The following is a 16,022-nucleotide window of genomic DNA, read 5'->3' on the forward strand; positions in this document are numbered from 1 at the left end:
TGTCCAGGAAAAGTGTTGGACAGACAGGGTCCAACAGTACAAGAGGAGAGTTTTGAATCCAGGTGAGGGCTCAAATGGTGCTGGTAAAGCCAAAATGACGGGTATGGGGCAGTGGGTACTCCAGGAGGGGATGTACATGAAAAGGGAATGCCAACGGAGTAAGAAGGAGTCAAGGGCCAGACTCACTGTGAGACTGCATGCATGCATCATGATGGACACAAAGACAATGCAGCAATCCAGGAAGGCATTACCAAGTGACAGACAAAGCAGGTACTCTGGTGCCCAAGGATGGCTCATTCTACAAAGCAGACAATGCCACTTTACATTCCCTATCTGGTGGGATAGAAACCACATTTGAGACAGGCACCAGGCCATGTTCCTAATTCCTGGAAGATTAGTACAATGTGAGCTCCATCCCTCTACAGCAGCACCCATGCAAGCACAACCAGCCAAGTGCACCAGGGTGTGGTTTCCTAATCCCAGCCCAGACCAGGGTGGCCAACCTGTTGGTCCTGCAGTCTCCACCTTCGTGACTCCCCTGGGGCACCTACTGCCCTGCTTCTTCTGGAAACTTCCTGTGGGCATTGGCACTTTCTTACAGCCCGCCCCCCATACCAGGGCAGATGCTCCTTCAGAAGCTCCCCCAAATTGGGAGACAAGACAGTGAGTCCGGGGGCTGAAGATGGCTCAGTGGTTAAGAGCACTTGTCTGTTCTTCCAGAGGTCCTGAGTTCAATTCCCAACAACCATATGGTGGCTCGAAACCATCTGTAATGGGATCAGATTCCTTCTGGTGTGCATAAACACAGAGCACGTATATACACAAAAAGACAGAAACACAAAACTGCCTGGCCTGGTCCAGGAGGAGCTGCTGTTCTTGCCACCCCATGAAGGAAGTCTGACCATGCTTGAGCACCACACACAGACACACAGATGCGCGCGCATGCGCGCGCGATGAGGGCAGCATAAAGTGTAGCCCCTTCCCTTCTCCCACCTTCCCTTTAACCACAAACTACAATGATGACTCAGCTTTGGAAGGAAGGAAAAGGTGACCCAGGAGAGCTTTGCAGCCTGAACAGGGGATACTCAACACCCCATTCCTGGGAAGTCAGCTCTAGGTTCTTCCTGGGGGGGGGGGGCACCAGTTGTCAGAGTGGGAACTCAGCTCCTTTCAAACCAGTGACAGCAGTGCCCATTCACCAACCTCCTGGTACCAGTTAGCCCCAGCTCCCAGCAGCTAGCAAGAGTGGTGGCTCTCAGCCACTTTATTCCCAGCGCTCAAGAGGCAGAGATAGGCAGTTGGATCTGTGAGTTCGAGACCAGCCTGCTCTACAGAGTGAGTTCCAGGACAGCCTCCAAAGCCACAGAGAAAGCCTGTCTTGAAAGAACAAAGACTGGTGACTCTCAAGCTACCCAGAGCAAAGGAAAAGGCATCACCCATGCAAAAAAGCATCCCTTGGGCCTGACTGGTCAACCTAAGAAACGCAGCAGCCCGGAAGCAGATACCAGTTTCCAGAGCCCCAGGTTAATCAGGGGGATGAGACAGATAAGAGGAAACAGGCAGGGCAATCAGACCAAACCAGACCTCCTGTACCCAACCCTGGGGTCACTCAATCCACACAGGCTGTGGGCTCTGGCCTGGGCCCCTTGTGTGGATTGCAGGTCTGAGCTCTGCAGTTCCTCAAGCACCTGGGAGTGATCACAGGCAAATTCAGAGCTTGCAGTAAAACCCTAACAGGTACTTAGACCTCTCTTCTTTCAAACCACCCTCCACTTACTCTGGACTCTCCATCTCAGCTGGTCTCACTAACTCTCCAGAGGTAGCTCTCCAGACTCAGCCGTGGGCCCCGCTAATTTGATGGTGATATCACATTAGACTTGGTTCAGGGTAAAGCAATCAAAGTGCTCTGCAAAGGGAGCCCCAAAGGTAAAGCAGCAGACTACACAGCTGAGTTAGTCAAGGGTATAAGGATGGGTGCTCAGCCACCAGCCAGCTAAGTGAATGCTGGAAGAAATGATAAAGACTAGTGAGCCAAGGTTTACCTTCCCATCTACAGCAGGCCCCATCTACAGGTAAGGCCAGGCAGCATTTACCCTAAGTGAATCCCAAAATGGCTAGTCCTGAAAACAGGCAGGCCAGGGGAGGTGGCTTAACCAGTAGAGGTGCTTGCTGCCTGCCCCATGCAAGCCTGACAACTTGAGTTTGATCCTCCAAACCTACACAAAGACAGGAGAATGACCTCCACACAAGTGCCACAGTATACCTGGTTCCTGTACACCCAATAAAAAATTTTAATTAAAAAGAAAATGCCAGGTAAGGTGGTGTATGCCTTTAATCCCAGCACTTGGGAGGCAGAGGCAGGCAGATCTGAGTTCGAGGCCAGCCTGATCTACAGAGTGAGTGCCAGGACAGCCAGGATTACACAGAGAAACACTGTCTTGAAAAGGAAAGCAAGCAAGCAAGCAAAACAAAATAAGACAGGACACTCATTACAGTGGTAACTAGAGTTCACACCAAGGAAGACGTCCACACGACCAGAGTTAAGCCAGGACTTAATGAAGGAGATGAGGCATATTAAGCCATCCAGGAGACAAAATCCACCCTAGCCAAAGGGGCTGTGTCTTACTGATGCACACACACACACACACACAGTTCCTCAATGGTTTGTTTTGTTGTCACACATACCCCAAATATTGGGTCCACCTAGCTCAGGTTGGAGTGGCTACTACCTTGTCCCACACACAAGACTCAGCACATGGCTACCCAGAGAGTACAGTGGCTGACCACAAGAAAAGGGGACAGTGGAGCCACCATCACTAGCCAGTCCTCTCTCAGCAACTCACCAACGACTGAGTTCCTGACCAGAACCAAGACAAGCCAGTCAACCACCACCAAGTCACACCGCACAAGGCAAAGAGCCAGGGTCACTGCAGCAGTTAGACCACTCTCCTTCTGACCTCCCTCAGTAGTGACACTAGGGAAGTCTGTCGAAACTCGGTAAAACCTAAGACTCCATTCCAAGTCCAAGCACTTCTGTGCCCAAGCATTTTAGGTAAGGAACACTTGGTCTGTTTGACTCTCCTCTCAGCTTATCTCAGAGGTGACTGGGGCCCGGCCTAAAGACTGGAACCTGAAGCCAGGCATGGTGGCACATGCCTTTAGTCCTTGTACTCAGGAGCCAGGGACAGGGGAATCACTATGAGTTCGAGGCCAGTGTGGTCTACATAGCAAATTTCTGACCAGCCAAAGCTACAGCAAGACCTGTCTCAAAAAAAAAAAAAAAAAAAAAAAAAAAGCTGGGACACCAACAGGAGGCAGAGAGGCAATGTGTGTGCCCACTGCCCTCACACTGGTAACAGGGCAAGCAACCAGCAGAAGAACCAAGCTCATCAGCCTGATTCCATCTATCCATGTGGCAGCAGACACCTGCCTCCCAGGGCCTCCATGCCTGTGCTCTGAATGTACACATGTGAAGCACTGAGAGCTGTCAGCACCTGACATTTACCTGCTCAGTGAGAGCTGATAGAGTTCCAAACCAACCCAGCAGGCACCAAGAGTGAAAGACCCCTGTCCCTTAGCCCTTTCTTTCTCAAGTTTGTCTCCTCTTCCTCCTGTTGGCGGCTTCCCCGATCCCCACCCCCGGTGGCCTTTCCCCGCCACCCGCCGCACGCCCGGCCCGAGAACAAGCACCGGGTGGGCCGGCCCGAGAATGAGCACCAGGTGGGCCAGCCCGAGAACGAGCACCGGGTGGGCCGGCACGAGGGCGAGCACCAGGTGGGTCGGCACGAGAACAAACACCGAGTGAGCCGGCCTGGAGCCCTGCCCCTGAGCCCCCGCCCGAAGAGAAACACTCCGTCCCAAGGTCTCCGCCCCCAAGGTCAGCCATCAGGAAGGGGGGGGGGAATTGAGTCTGCTGTACCAGACACCAGACACCAGACCTTGAGAATATGCTGATCTGGAATGGCTCTGTGTCTCATTTGAACCATCCAATGGAAATGATTCTGTATTTCGCCTCATTTGAAAGACTCTGTGTTTCACCTCATTTGAATAACTCTGTACTTTGCCTCATTTGAATAACCCTGTATAGCGCCTCATATACATTGACCAATGGGAATAGCTCTGTATAATGCCTCATTAGAATTATCCAATAGAATCCCTGCTCCTAGCTTGCGCCTTTTTCCCTATATAAGGACCCCTTTCCCTTGGCTCGGGGCGCTTAGCCACACAGAAGCTAAGTCGCCCCGGGTACCCGCGTCTCCAATAAAGCCTCTTGTTTTTGCATCCAAGTTCGTGGCCTCGCTGATTCCTGGGTGTGGGTCTCCCTCTACGAAAGTACCTCTTCGGGGGGTCTTTCAAGAGGAGCTTGTAAGCTCATAGAAAAGGCAGAAAACAAGACCCTTAATCGAAGGTGGATGTGAGGTAGGCCACTGGTTAAAGGCAGTTGTAAGGCTGAGGAGGATCCCTTGAGCTCAGACATTCAAGGTTAACTAAAACACAACAACCAGGGGAGCATGGAAGATGGCTCAGTGGAGCACTTGCTGATCGTACAATGGTTCTGAGTTAGATTACTCACAACTACCTGTAAACTCCAGCTCCAAAAAAATCTGGTTCTCTTACACAGGCAAAGGCACACACACACCCCAGCCCATCATAGTGGTGCAAGCCTTTAGTCCCATCATTATGGATGCAGAGGCCAGGTTGGTCTGTCTACATAAAGAGTTCCACGACATGGAGAACTACACAGTGAGATTGGTAGGATTTTAAACAATGAATGTTGCACAAGAAGAAATGTGGATTTCGTTCTTTTTTTTCTTTTGGTTTTTCGAGACAGGGTTTCTCTGTCTGTATTGCTTTGGAGGCTGTCCTGGAGCTCTGTAGACCAGGCTGGCCTCAAACTCACAGAGATCCTCCTGCCTCTGCCTCCTGGGTGCTGGGACTAAAGGCGTGCGCCACCACCATCCGGCTGGAAATGTGAATTTCAAAAGGAATGATTTCCAAAAAGACAACTATGGGGATAAAGGGGCCCCCACTAGAGGAAGTACAAAAGTTGATCCCGAGGCATCAAATACAGGTGAGATCTGCATCCTTTTTCGTTTGTTTGTTTGTTTGTTTGTTTGAGACAGGGTTTCTCTGTGGCTTTGGAGGCTGTCCTGGAACTAGCTCTTGCAGACCAGGTTGGCCTCAAACTCACAGAGATCCATCTGCCTCTGCTTCCCGAGTGCTGGGATTAAAGGCTAAGATCTGTGTTCTTATCTAAGATGATTCCCAGCTAAAAAACACCACTTCAGAGTCACACCCAAACTTGAGAACTTTAAAAAACAGCTACACAAACCACACCAAGAGAGGATGGAAGACTGGAAAGCTGAAATGAAAATGGGTTCTTACCTTTAAAACAATTTGGAGCCCAAAGTTTAAAATTAAGTGAAAGGGATGTGCTAGAGAGTCAGCCAGCAATTCCCAGGATCTAAGTAGGCTCCAGTACAGCTCACAAAAGCCTCTCTGGTAGCACCAGCTCTAGGGGATAGGACACCCTCTTCTGGCCTCTTCAGGCACCTGCACCAATATGGCATACACATCATTCACACACAAATACAAAGCAATTTTCTTTTTTTTAAAGTTTTTTTTCTTTTTCTTTTTTTTTTTTTAAGCCAAAGGGTGAAAGTTGCAGGAGCCAGAAGTAAATAATATGCAAACAAAACACTTCAAACAACTATAGTGGGGCCTCTGAGCTAGGGCTCAGCTCTCAAGAGCACTGCCACAGGAAGACAGGCTGGGCAGCACTGAGCCGCTGAGCTGCTGAGCCCATGCTTCAGGGTCTCTCAGCACTAGACAGACACAGTTTGCTTAGTCTCTCCTAGCTGAAGACAAGCGCCACCTCCAGGATAAAAGAGCAAGCAAATGCTCTCCTGGAAGCCAGTGTGCTCATCTAGCAGCACTGGCTATTATAACCACTGCCAACAGAAGACACCAACAATGCTTACCTCTGAGCATAGGTAGGGGAAACCTTGTTTAAAATGAACTTATTTTGAGACAACGTTTGTGTATAATCCTGGCTGACCTGGAATTCACTATATAGACAAGGCTGGTCTGGAACTCAGAGATCCTCCTGCCTCTGCCTCCCAAGTGCTGGGATTAAAGGCACACACCACCACTGCCTGCCGGAACCTTCTATTCTGATGGCCCCAGGCTTTCCCGGCTGGATCCAGGATGGTGCTGAAGCACCCCACCCCACCCCACCCCAGTTCAGAAGCTGCCTGTTGGGCCTCCATCCCCAGAGGGCAGGACATATCACATCACATCACCTGAAGTGACCCCTCTCGTCAACAATCTATAAACTAGTACCACAGAAGCTTGGGAACTAGAAGGCCACCACACAGCCCAAGGGTCCTGGTGGTCCTGGACTTCGTAGCAGGTGGACAATCCAAGACAGCCCTTAGGGCTTTCTCCCAAGATTCCTGCCTTCGGCCCTTGGTCTACACTCACACAGTACCACATCACTACAGGTATGGTGCTCACCTACAGTACCAGCTACCTGAAAGGAAGGCTGAGGCAAGAGTTCCAGACTAGCCTGAGGCAGAAGAGCAAAATGCCAACCAAAATAAAAAAGAAAATGACATTTTAGCCTCAGCCTATGTCCAAGCCCTCCAGGAATTCTCTCAGACATCTTGAAATGTACACAGCCCCTCTTGGCATCCACAGAACAAACTGCTCAGTGACTGGCCAACTGGACTACTCCTCCCAAGTCTGTTCCCCTCACACCAGAGACAAATCAAGAGCTAACTGCCTGCACCTGCTATAAAGCATTTAATTCTCAACTTCCAGATGACAGTGTATCCCAGACAGCCATTTCACGCTCTCAAGAATTCTATCTTGGGCCAGGCAGGGATGGTGCTCAGAAGGCAGAGGCAGACAGATCTCTGAGAGTTCAGGCCAGCCTGGTCTGTAAAACAGCCAAAGCTACATAGAAACTTGAAAAACAAAAACAGCCGGGTGTTGGTGGCCCACGCCTTTAATCCCAGCACTCGGGAGGCAGAGGCAGGCGGATCTCTGTGAGTTCAAGGCCAGCCTGGTCTCCAAAGTGAGTGCCAGGATAGGCTACAAAGCTACACAGAGAAACCCTATTTCGAAAAACAAACAAACAAACAAAAAAACGAATTCTATGTTGGGCAAGACAGGACCTGGATTCAGTTCTTGGTGCCCACAAGGTGACTCACAACCTTCCATAAGCAAAATTATGATGCACACCCGCACGCACAGCGCGCGCGCAGACAAAACAACCACATAAATTCAGTCCTTCAACAACAACAACATTCAGCCTTTAATCCCAGCACTCAGGAGACAGAGAGACCCTGTCTCAAAAAATTACTTTGAAGGCTGGGTAGATGGCTCAATAGTTAAGAGGGTATCCAAGAGGACCAGCAAACACATCAGGGCACTCGCAACCATTCCAGGGGACCTAATGCCCTCTTCTGGTTCCCTAGACACCTACACACACCTTTTTTTAAGGAATTCTACCTTTGGCTGGGTGGTGGTAGTGCACACCTTTAAAATCTACATTTGTTTAGCAAGTTGGCTCAGCAAGTAGATGCAGTGTGGCACAAGCCTAGCAACCAGAGTTCAACTCTCTGTAACCCACATCAACATAGAGGGAGAAAACGGACTCCACAAAACTCTTCTCTGACCTTCACAGATGGACTTGAAATTCTCCCCCATCAGGCACACAAGCACATCCACAAGCATGTACATATACTTTACAACAAACAACAAAACCAAAAAGAATCCTACTTGCAAATAAGACACAGGGAAACTGTTCTGTTTGGGCTCAAGAGTCCAGTCCTAAGGCCAGACATTCACTTGTAGCACACCATTTTGGCTTCCTCCTTGCCAGGCTCCAGGTCCCCAAAGGCAGGGACTTAGTGCACTTAAGTCTGCCAACTACCCCAAGTACTATAAGCACTAGAGAGAAATGTTTAGTCAACTCCTTAGCCACCTTCTCAGATTTACTACAATTCTATAGAAACCACAGGCCCCTTGGTGATGAAGATGTAACTTCATGGCCTCCCAGACCTGAGACTAAGCTTAGACACAGTGTAGGTTCACCTCACTCAGGAAAAGCACCCCACTCCCTACACTAGTGAACACCTGTGTCCTGAGAATGAAAGGAGTGCAGACATAGTAAGGCCACCCAGAAAACACAAGGCCTGCTTGCCACCTGCTGAACCCCAAACTCACTGCCTAGTCTCACAACCAGCTACTATGGGACTGGGCAGCGTCAGGACGGCTCCCTCACAGAAAATGAAAAGGAGCAGCCCCCAGCTTCAGAAGTTTATTATAAGAAGACAGCCTCCAAGCACTCAGGCTTGGGCCAGTTTGGGGTCAAGTGGTGCGGAGGAATGCTAGAGCAGATGTCCCTTCACCCAGCCCTGATCCTGGCACCTTGAGGGGTCTGTCTGCCATACATGGCAATGTCCTCAGTCAAGGGACAACGCAACTTTTAGATCTGTGTCCAGGACAAAAGTCCCTTCCTTCAGGCTAGTGTTGGAAGAGCTCTCCAAGCCTCTAGGACCTCCAGCTTTGAGGACCACCTAAAAACTCTGAGGAAAAAGTCTACTTTCTTTCTTTCTTTTTTCTTTCTTTTTTTTTTTTTTTTTGGTTTTTCGAAGACAGGTTTTCTCTGTGGCTTTGGAGGCTGACCTGGAACTCAGTAGACCAGGCTGGTCTCAAACTCACAGAGATCCACCTGCATCTGCCTCCCAAGTGCTGGGATTAAAGGCGTACGCCACCACTGCCCGGCGAAAAAGTCTACTTTCTTCAGAGACAAAATGTCTAACAAAACCCAATTTCAAAGTGATACCTGCTACCTTCTAATTTCCCAAAATTAGAAGTGCCACACTGCTCTTCTCCCAAATCCTAGTCACAGCAGATAACAAGAGGTACACCACCATACAGGACCAGGCAGAGCCAATACACTCAGCTCCTGTATCTTTTTTCCAGCAGGATCACTTGACATTTTAGGTTGGTGTCAAAAGAGTTGTCACTTTGCAACAGAAAGCAAAGCTGGATGGATCACAGACAAGGCAAAAGTTTCACACTTGTTGGCATTGGGAAAGAGTCCCTGAGATGCTAACAGGTTCCTCTCACCCAGCTCCAATCACATAGGACTGGCAGGCCAGCCTTCCCTCGTCAGGAAATGCATCAGCTCAGGACACCCTTCCACCAGGCTAACATCCTGACAATGACAGGAGCTAACTGTAAAGGGTGCTCTGAGCCAGGACATCAGCAAGGCCTGCATGAAAACACAATGCCTCCCTGCTCTTCACACCAGCTTACCCCTGCCTGCTTCATGCCTTGTCTCCACTTCTCAACCACACAGAGTACTATTCAGTGTCAAAAACGCTGTCACTTAAACCGGGGTTAAGTCCCTAACTCTGAGCCAGTCACCTTACATGAAATTGGTAAAAAACAAAAGCATCTTGTCTTCTGACCACAGCAGACACCACAAGCACTATTCTGTCAGAAAGGCAACTGGCTTCATCCCACCTCCCTTTCTTTATGGGGCTGTTGGAAAGAACAGAATACACCACCAGGGTATCATACAAATTAACTAGAGATATACATTACCTCCTTAAACAGCTGAAAAAGTTCACACAATCCACCTTGCATGAATTCCTGAAGTAAGAACACAGAAGAAGGCCTTGCAGAACAACTCATGTAGGCCACTGCAACCCTTCCAGATCTGAACCTAGATGTGGAAGGAGCTCTTCCAGGACTGCCCATCTTGCTGCAAGTAATTTGCAGGCTGGCAGACGCAAGTGACTCCAAATGACAGTCATGGTGCTTGCTTCTTCAGGAATGAGAGGAAGGCAGTGACTCCTGGGATCTCTTTCTCCAGAGCCTGGCAGTGGTTGGATCAAGTCCTCCTTCATAAGCCTTCTCAGGCCTCCTACTGCTCTGCACCCAGGGCCACAGACCTGCTTTGGAAAGCCCCATCCTGGACCACTTAGCTTTCTTTCCATGAGGCTCTACCGTCCTTCCACTGTCCTGAAAAGTGAACTCTGTTAGCCTCAAGATCACACCTACATTCCCCACAGACATATCTAAAGCCACGGGTGATTTTCTCAGTCACCAAGGCTCCAGTTAGGCCATTCCACAGACATGGAACAGTCCCAGCGATTCTTCAGAAAATGGGGGCTTGAAGGCTAATTCTCAGTCACAGGTTCAAAAACTGATCCAGCATGGAGGAAGGGAGCAAGACTCTTCTACAGGAGAGGAGGAGAGACACGGACATCCACAAGGAGCCATTGTCTCAAGTAGACACAGCCCAGGCTCTCCTCAAACACGGAGGGCACCAAGGGACTAAGAACCCTGTCACTGGCCAAAGAGGGACTCACTATGATGTCTTTGAAAGAATAAATCATACCCCTCACCTTTATTCATAACACAAGACTACAAGCAGATGTGCAGTATACATTAGAGACTGTTGACTCCCTGAACTAACACACACAGAGGTGACTGAAACTTCCACAATTCTGGAAGTCCATTAGCGGCCTTTTGGAAGGGAGGGGGGACTTCCTGAAGTACAGGCCTGGCAGAAAGGACAGTGCTTGCTGCTCAGAAGCTAGAACACACAGCAGAGCTGGCCTTCCTCTAGAGACCTCCTTGGTCAAGGAGCTGCTCCCAATTTCAGAGACTGTGGACAGTAGGTCAGCTGCCTGGCACTGACTTTCCAAGCAACAGCTAAATTTGTTAGCTATGATTGCACTCATAAAGGTAAGCATTACATGACACCAATCTCTGTCACTTTCTCTCAAGAGGGTTAATTTTAGTGTAAGCTCTTCAACTGTGTCCCCATTTTGTATTTTTTTCCATGAACATCTTAAATATGTGTCAATTACCAAGTGGTAGAGCTCATAACTGGGCAGAGCAGAGCCCTGTGCCAGCACACAGCTCTTACTTGGGCCCTGAACAATCCAGAAAAAGTACCCTTCAATGCCTCTGGAAGAAATCAAGGACAGTCCTCCAGGCTGAGTTCTACAAAGAGGTCCTGCAAAGCCAGCACATGACAGTGTTCATGAATAGTTACTGATACACTGCATTTAGAGAAAAACTTCCCTCCTCATTAAGAGACAAGTTCTCAACTCTAGCCATCACAATGAGGTCACTTATCCCTATAGCCCTTTGAGATACACACTCCACTCCAAGTAACTTACCCACAGGTGAAGGAGTATATTAACACTTAGGCCCAAGGTAAGATTCAAAAAGCAAAGGTTTGGGGACCAGGCACTGTGGCCCACGCCTTTAATCCCAATACTCGGAAGGCAAAGGACATAGTATGTTCCAGAGGCTCTGTCTTAATACACACACACACACACACACACACACACACACACACACACACACACTCACACACTAAAATTTGAGTCCTCTATCTTCCTTCTTTTACCCCCAAAAGAATCCTTTAGTCAGAGCCTTACCCGCAAGGCTGCCCCACCTGAAGCGAAGCATCATTACTGCCTATCAAAGCACTAGCTGATCCCAGCACTCTCACAGGCAGCAGTCAGGATCCCTGGTGATTTCTCACGAGTCAACATACAGGACTTAAGAATTACACTGTGGATGCTGGCAGTGGTGTCGCACAACTTTAATCCCAGCACTTGGGAGGCAGAGGCAGGTGGATCTCTGTGAGTTTGAGGCCAGCCTGGTCTACAGGTAGAGAAACCGTGTCTCAAAAAAAAAAAAAAAAAAAAAAAAAAAAAAAAAAATCCACTGTGTACATTGTAGCTTCAGAAAACATGCAAAAGCCACTGAGGTTACATTTTTCACATCACTTGTTTGTATCTTTTAATATCTCAATCATGTAATTGCAGTAATATCAGTCACTGTTTTAAAAAACATTTAAAAAAAAAAGACTTTTTAGAAGATTTTATCTAGCCTGTCCTTACTCCACCCACCAAAAATGTCTAAAATATTGGCTAAATCAGTATCAAGGTGATCTTAATAGGGCCTCAAGATCAGGAAGAAGAGATTTACTTTGAATCTGGCAAGCAGATTCTTCCAGAGATCAGGAAACCTCCATTTCTACCAAGACTGCACAACTAATGTGAATTTCTTGGAACACACCAGAATATGGCACATTACTAAGAGTAACAAGCCAAGCACAAGTAAGGGAACCAAAAGAGCTCCCTGCTCAAACCTCAGTTACCTGGCCAAGCCCAAGATGATTTTTCTTTCCATCCTGAGCATATTAAAAAGTGATCTCAAAGGCCACTTCCTGGTCTCCCAGCAAACACTTCATACCTGGATGCTTGTGCATCTTCTCATGGCCCTGCTGCTTCCAGGAACAAAGACCCTCACCCCCTCCCTACACTGCCAACAAACCTTTGGAAAAAACACAACAGGTGAGATTAGCCTATGCTCACACAGGAAGAAAGGGTGTCCCTCTGCTCATAGGACGCTTAGCAGAGGGAAATGTGACATAAAGTGACCCCATACAGTTAACTCTTGACAGCCTAGAGACCAAACACCAGGCCGAGTCCCTCAGGTGGGGCAAGAGAGATGGAAAGAAGACCAGAATAGGGGCGAGAGAACAATCGACTGTGATGAGCAGGAATTCAGTACCAAAACCCCAGGCTTGTCAGACACACAATGGGACATTTAGGCCAAGAAAGGTGACAGGAAGGATCCCACCTTCTGCAGGGTCGTCTTTCCTAGGTAGCGACCCTTGGAGGGATTAAACTGGGGTCTGTCCAGTATCAGAAAAGAAGGGAAACTCTCCAGGGATCCCAAGCAGCAAGACTAGGGACAAGGAGGGCCTAGGGTTCTCTCCGAGCCCAAGAAGACGATTTCAGCCAGAAGACCGAAGGGAGACGCGGGCTACCAGAGTCATCGGGGGACACTAGTTGCTTCCCACCTTGACCCCCGTAGGGAGACCCTTCCGGGGGGTCTCAAGTCCCGGGGTCGAAGAGAGACAGGGAGGCAAGGTGGAAAGCACCAAGGACAATCTGGCCGAGGCAACCGAGGAGAACCAGGTCTGATTTCGGCTCCGAGCGATCCCTCAGTCCAGGCCGCGTGAAGCCTCGGCCTCAGGTACCCTGAGTCGCCGGGCTGCCCGCCTTGCCCGCGGCCCCTGGACCCGGGAGAACGAGAGGCCGAGATGGCAACGGCTGTGGCGGGCAGGGCGCCGCCGGGAGAGGCCCCCAGGCCGGGGGCGCGTCGGAGGGGGAGGGTCCCGGCACATGCGGCCTCGGTCCCCGTTCTCCAAGCAGTCACTTACGTTACTCTGGGAGTCGATGGCCTGCAGCAGCCGGTCCCTCATCTGCTGCGGAGACGCCGGAGCCGCTGTCATTGCCTGGGCGAAGCGGGGGGGAGCGGCCGGGCCGGCGGGCGGGCGGGCTGGGGCGGGGGGACGCGGGTCAGTCGCTCGCCAGCCTCCGGGAACGGAGCCGCATGTTCCCCGCGGCGCCGGAGGAGGTCGGGGCGCTCGGGGAGATGGCGGAAGACGGAGGGAAGCGGAGGGGACCGGAGCTCGGGCCCCGGGCCGCCGCCGCTGCTGCGAGCAGGGGGGGAGGAGGAGCCGACGGAGAAGCCGCCGCCGCCGCCGTCGCCGCCGCCGCCTCGAGAACCAAACTCCAGTGAGCTGCCCCCGCGCTGAGCACTCTGGGTAACCCGCGCCGCACGCAGCGTCGGCGCCACGCTGAGGAGGTTGGGAGATGGGGGCGGGCGGAGACTCTGGCTCTGGGAGGGGCCGGCTCGTGAGCCGCTTCTGTTGCCTCTGCGCATGCGCGCGCACGCGCGTTTATCAGGTCGCGTCGCCACGCCCCATGGCCCGTTCCAGAGAGCCGTTGGGAGGCAGTTGGGCGGGGCAACGGACGCTGTCTAAAGGCCACGCCCACTCCGAAAAACCGGTGGGCGGAGCTTCCTAACGGAAGCGCACCCGCTGGGTCTTGGAGCTTGGACTCTTCCTCCGGGCTGCCTCGGGGGTGCGGAGAAGGAGGACCCTCCCCTCGGATGAAGGGCCGCAGCCGGGGGCTGGGACCCGGCTCAGGAGCGACGCCAAGGAGACCCGCGCCGCGAGGACCTCGGGAGAGTTCTGCGCAGCCGCCGCCGCGGTGGAAACCGGAGGCGCGGGTCTGCGGGGCAGTGCGTGTCCCCGTATGACCCGCGCAGAGGGGACCTAAGGGCACCGCCGCCTCCGACAGGGCCTGCGCGACCCGCTCAGGAGGAAGCGCCGCTCGCGTCGCCGGCCGGAGGGACCGCCGTGCCCGAGGTGGCGGGGCTGCAGCCCGGCATCCGCCCCTTCCTGTTGGCTTTGCATCTCAGGTGCTGGAAAACAGGAACGCCCCACCGAGCAGGAAAGCAAGCGTCAGAACCACCTGGAGTTTTAGGCCACACCAAGAGAAGCGAGATGTTAAGTGTCGGGCTCCCGACCCCCCGTCTTTGGGTGACCCGGAGCTCCGCTGCAGATGACGGGAGGAGGGCGGGCGGGCGGGCGGCGGGCTCCGAGGTTACCTTAAAGATCCAGACTGGAAACGGAAGGGAAACAGGTAATGGGAACCACATGTGCTCCTGAGAGCTGGGCGACCCCTGTTAATTTTGAATTTGTTATACTTCTGAGGGTTAGCCGGGATCGGGGGATGGGGGAGAGGGGGAGGGAGAGCCTGGCATTTAATGCCAGTGCTCGGTTGGCCCGAGGATCTCTGGAGTTCGTGCCCAGCCTGGTCTACACAGTGAGCCCCAGACCAGCCAGGACGGAAAGTCAGAACCTGTCCTTCCCTCTCCCCTCCACAAACAAAAGCTTTATCATGGCTTGTTTAATTCTGCACCTGGCAGAAGCCTGCGTTACACTAGTAGAACGAAAACGTACTTCTTACATACACTCCCTAGCACGTGTTTAGATGGAGCTCATGGTCCAAGCAGCCCATTTTGAAGACGCTTTTTTTTTGGGGGGGGGGGGTTCGAGACAGGGTTTCTCTGTGGCTTTGGAGCCTATCCTGGCACTCTCTCTGGAGACCAGGCTGGCCTTGAACTCAGAGATCCGCCTGCTTCTGCCTCCTGAGTGTTGGGATTAAATGTAAGCATCACCAACGCCCGGTTTGAAGATACATTTTATCTCACCAGTGTTTTGAGACAGGGCTTTTGAACAGCCTGAGCTGGCCTCAAATATTCTCCTGCCAGTGCCTCTCTAGTTGTAGGATTACAGACCTGCCAGCCTGCTGTTTTTGATTACTAATAGTTGATTTTGGTTTTTTTTCTCCCCCTTACAAAGAGTTTCACTATGCAGTTCTAGACCAGGCTGGCCTGGAACCCGAAGAGATCCAAGAGTTGGGATTAAAAGGGCCCCACTGCACTGTAGACCTACAATCTTAATTGTTCATTCAGTGGTGTGTCCTGTCTTTGTTGGTGGTTTTTTGCATGGGTCAAGTTAGGAAAAATATTGGAAATGATTCAATTTACCTGCTGGCAAGATTATTTTAGACTTCTCTCCAGGGTTTTTGTTTGGCTTTTTGTTTATTGGGTTTTTTGGTGGGGAGGGGGGGTTTCAAGACAGGGTTTCTCTGTGTAGCTTTGGAGCCCGGCCTCCCCAGGGTTTTGAGACCATTTTTAGCCTAGCCTGGCCTTGAACCTTTTTTTTTTTTTTTTTTTTAATTTGCCTGGCATGGTGGTTTATGCCTTTAAGACCAGCACTTGAGGCAGGAAGATCTCAAAATCCAGCCTAGTCTATGTTACGTAATGAGTTTCTTCATTTGATGTTAATGAGTGTTTTTCTTGTAGTGTAACTGTATAACCATGTGCATGCCTGGTGTCCACAGGCCAGAAGAGGGTGTCAAACTCTAGGAACTAGAATGATAGGCAGATGCTGGAAATTGAACCCTGGTCTCGAGCTTTTCATGCTGCCTCCACTCCCAAAGCACTGGAATCACAGGCATGCACCACCGTACCTGGTTCTTGTTTTATATATTTTCTTAAAGATTAGTTTTTATCTGTACATCCGTGTGAGTGTGAGTGTGAGTGTGAGTGTGAGT

At 50.9% G+C, this 16,022-nt stretch overlaps 1 protein-coding gene across 1 annotated transcript in view; it reads right to left on the reverse strand.

Annotated features, from left to right (window-relative positions):
• Med26 (mediator complex subunit 26) overlaps nt 1–13,390 on the reverse strand; it is a 43,707-nt gene extending 30,317 nt beyond the window's left edge. The window contains exon 1 of the mRNA XM_027394869.2: nt 13,274–13,390. Within this exon, the coding sequence (XP_027250670.1) occupies nt 13,274–13,345 (72 nt within the window). The 5' untranslated portion in view covers nt 13,346–13,390. The remainder of the gene's footprint in view (nt 1–13,273) is intronic.
• Between the last annotated feature and the right edge of the window lie 2,632 nt (nt 13,391–16,022).

The sequence above is a fragment of the Cricetulus griseus genome (assembly GCF_003668045.3).
Source record: "Cricetulus griseus strain 17A/GY chromosome 1 unlocalized genomic scaffold, alternate assembly CriGri-PICRH-1.0 chr1_0, whole genome shotgun sequence".
Classification (NCBI taxonomy): Eukaryota; Metazoa; Chordata; class Mammalia; order Rodentia; family Cricetidae; genus Cricetulus; species Cricetulus griseus.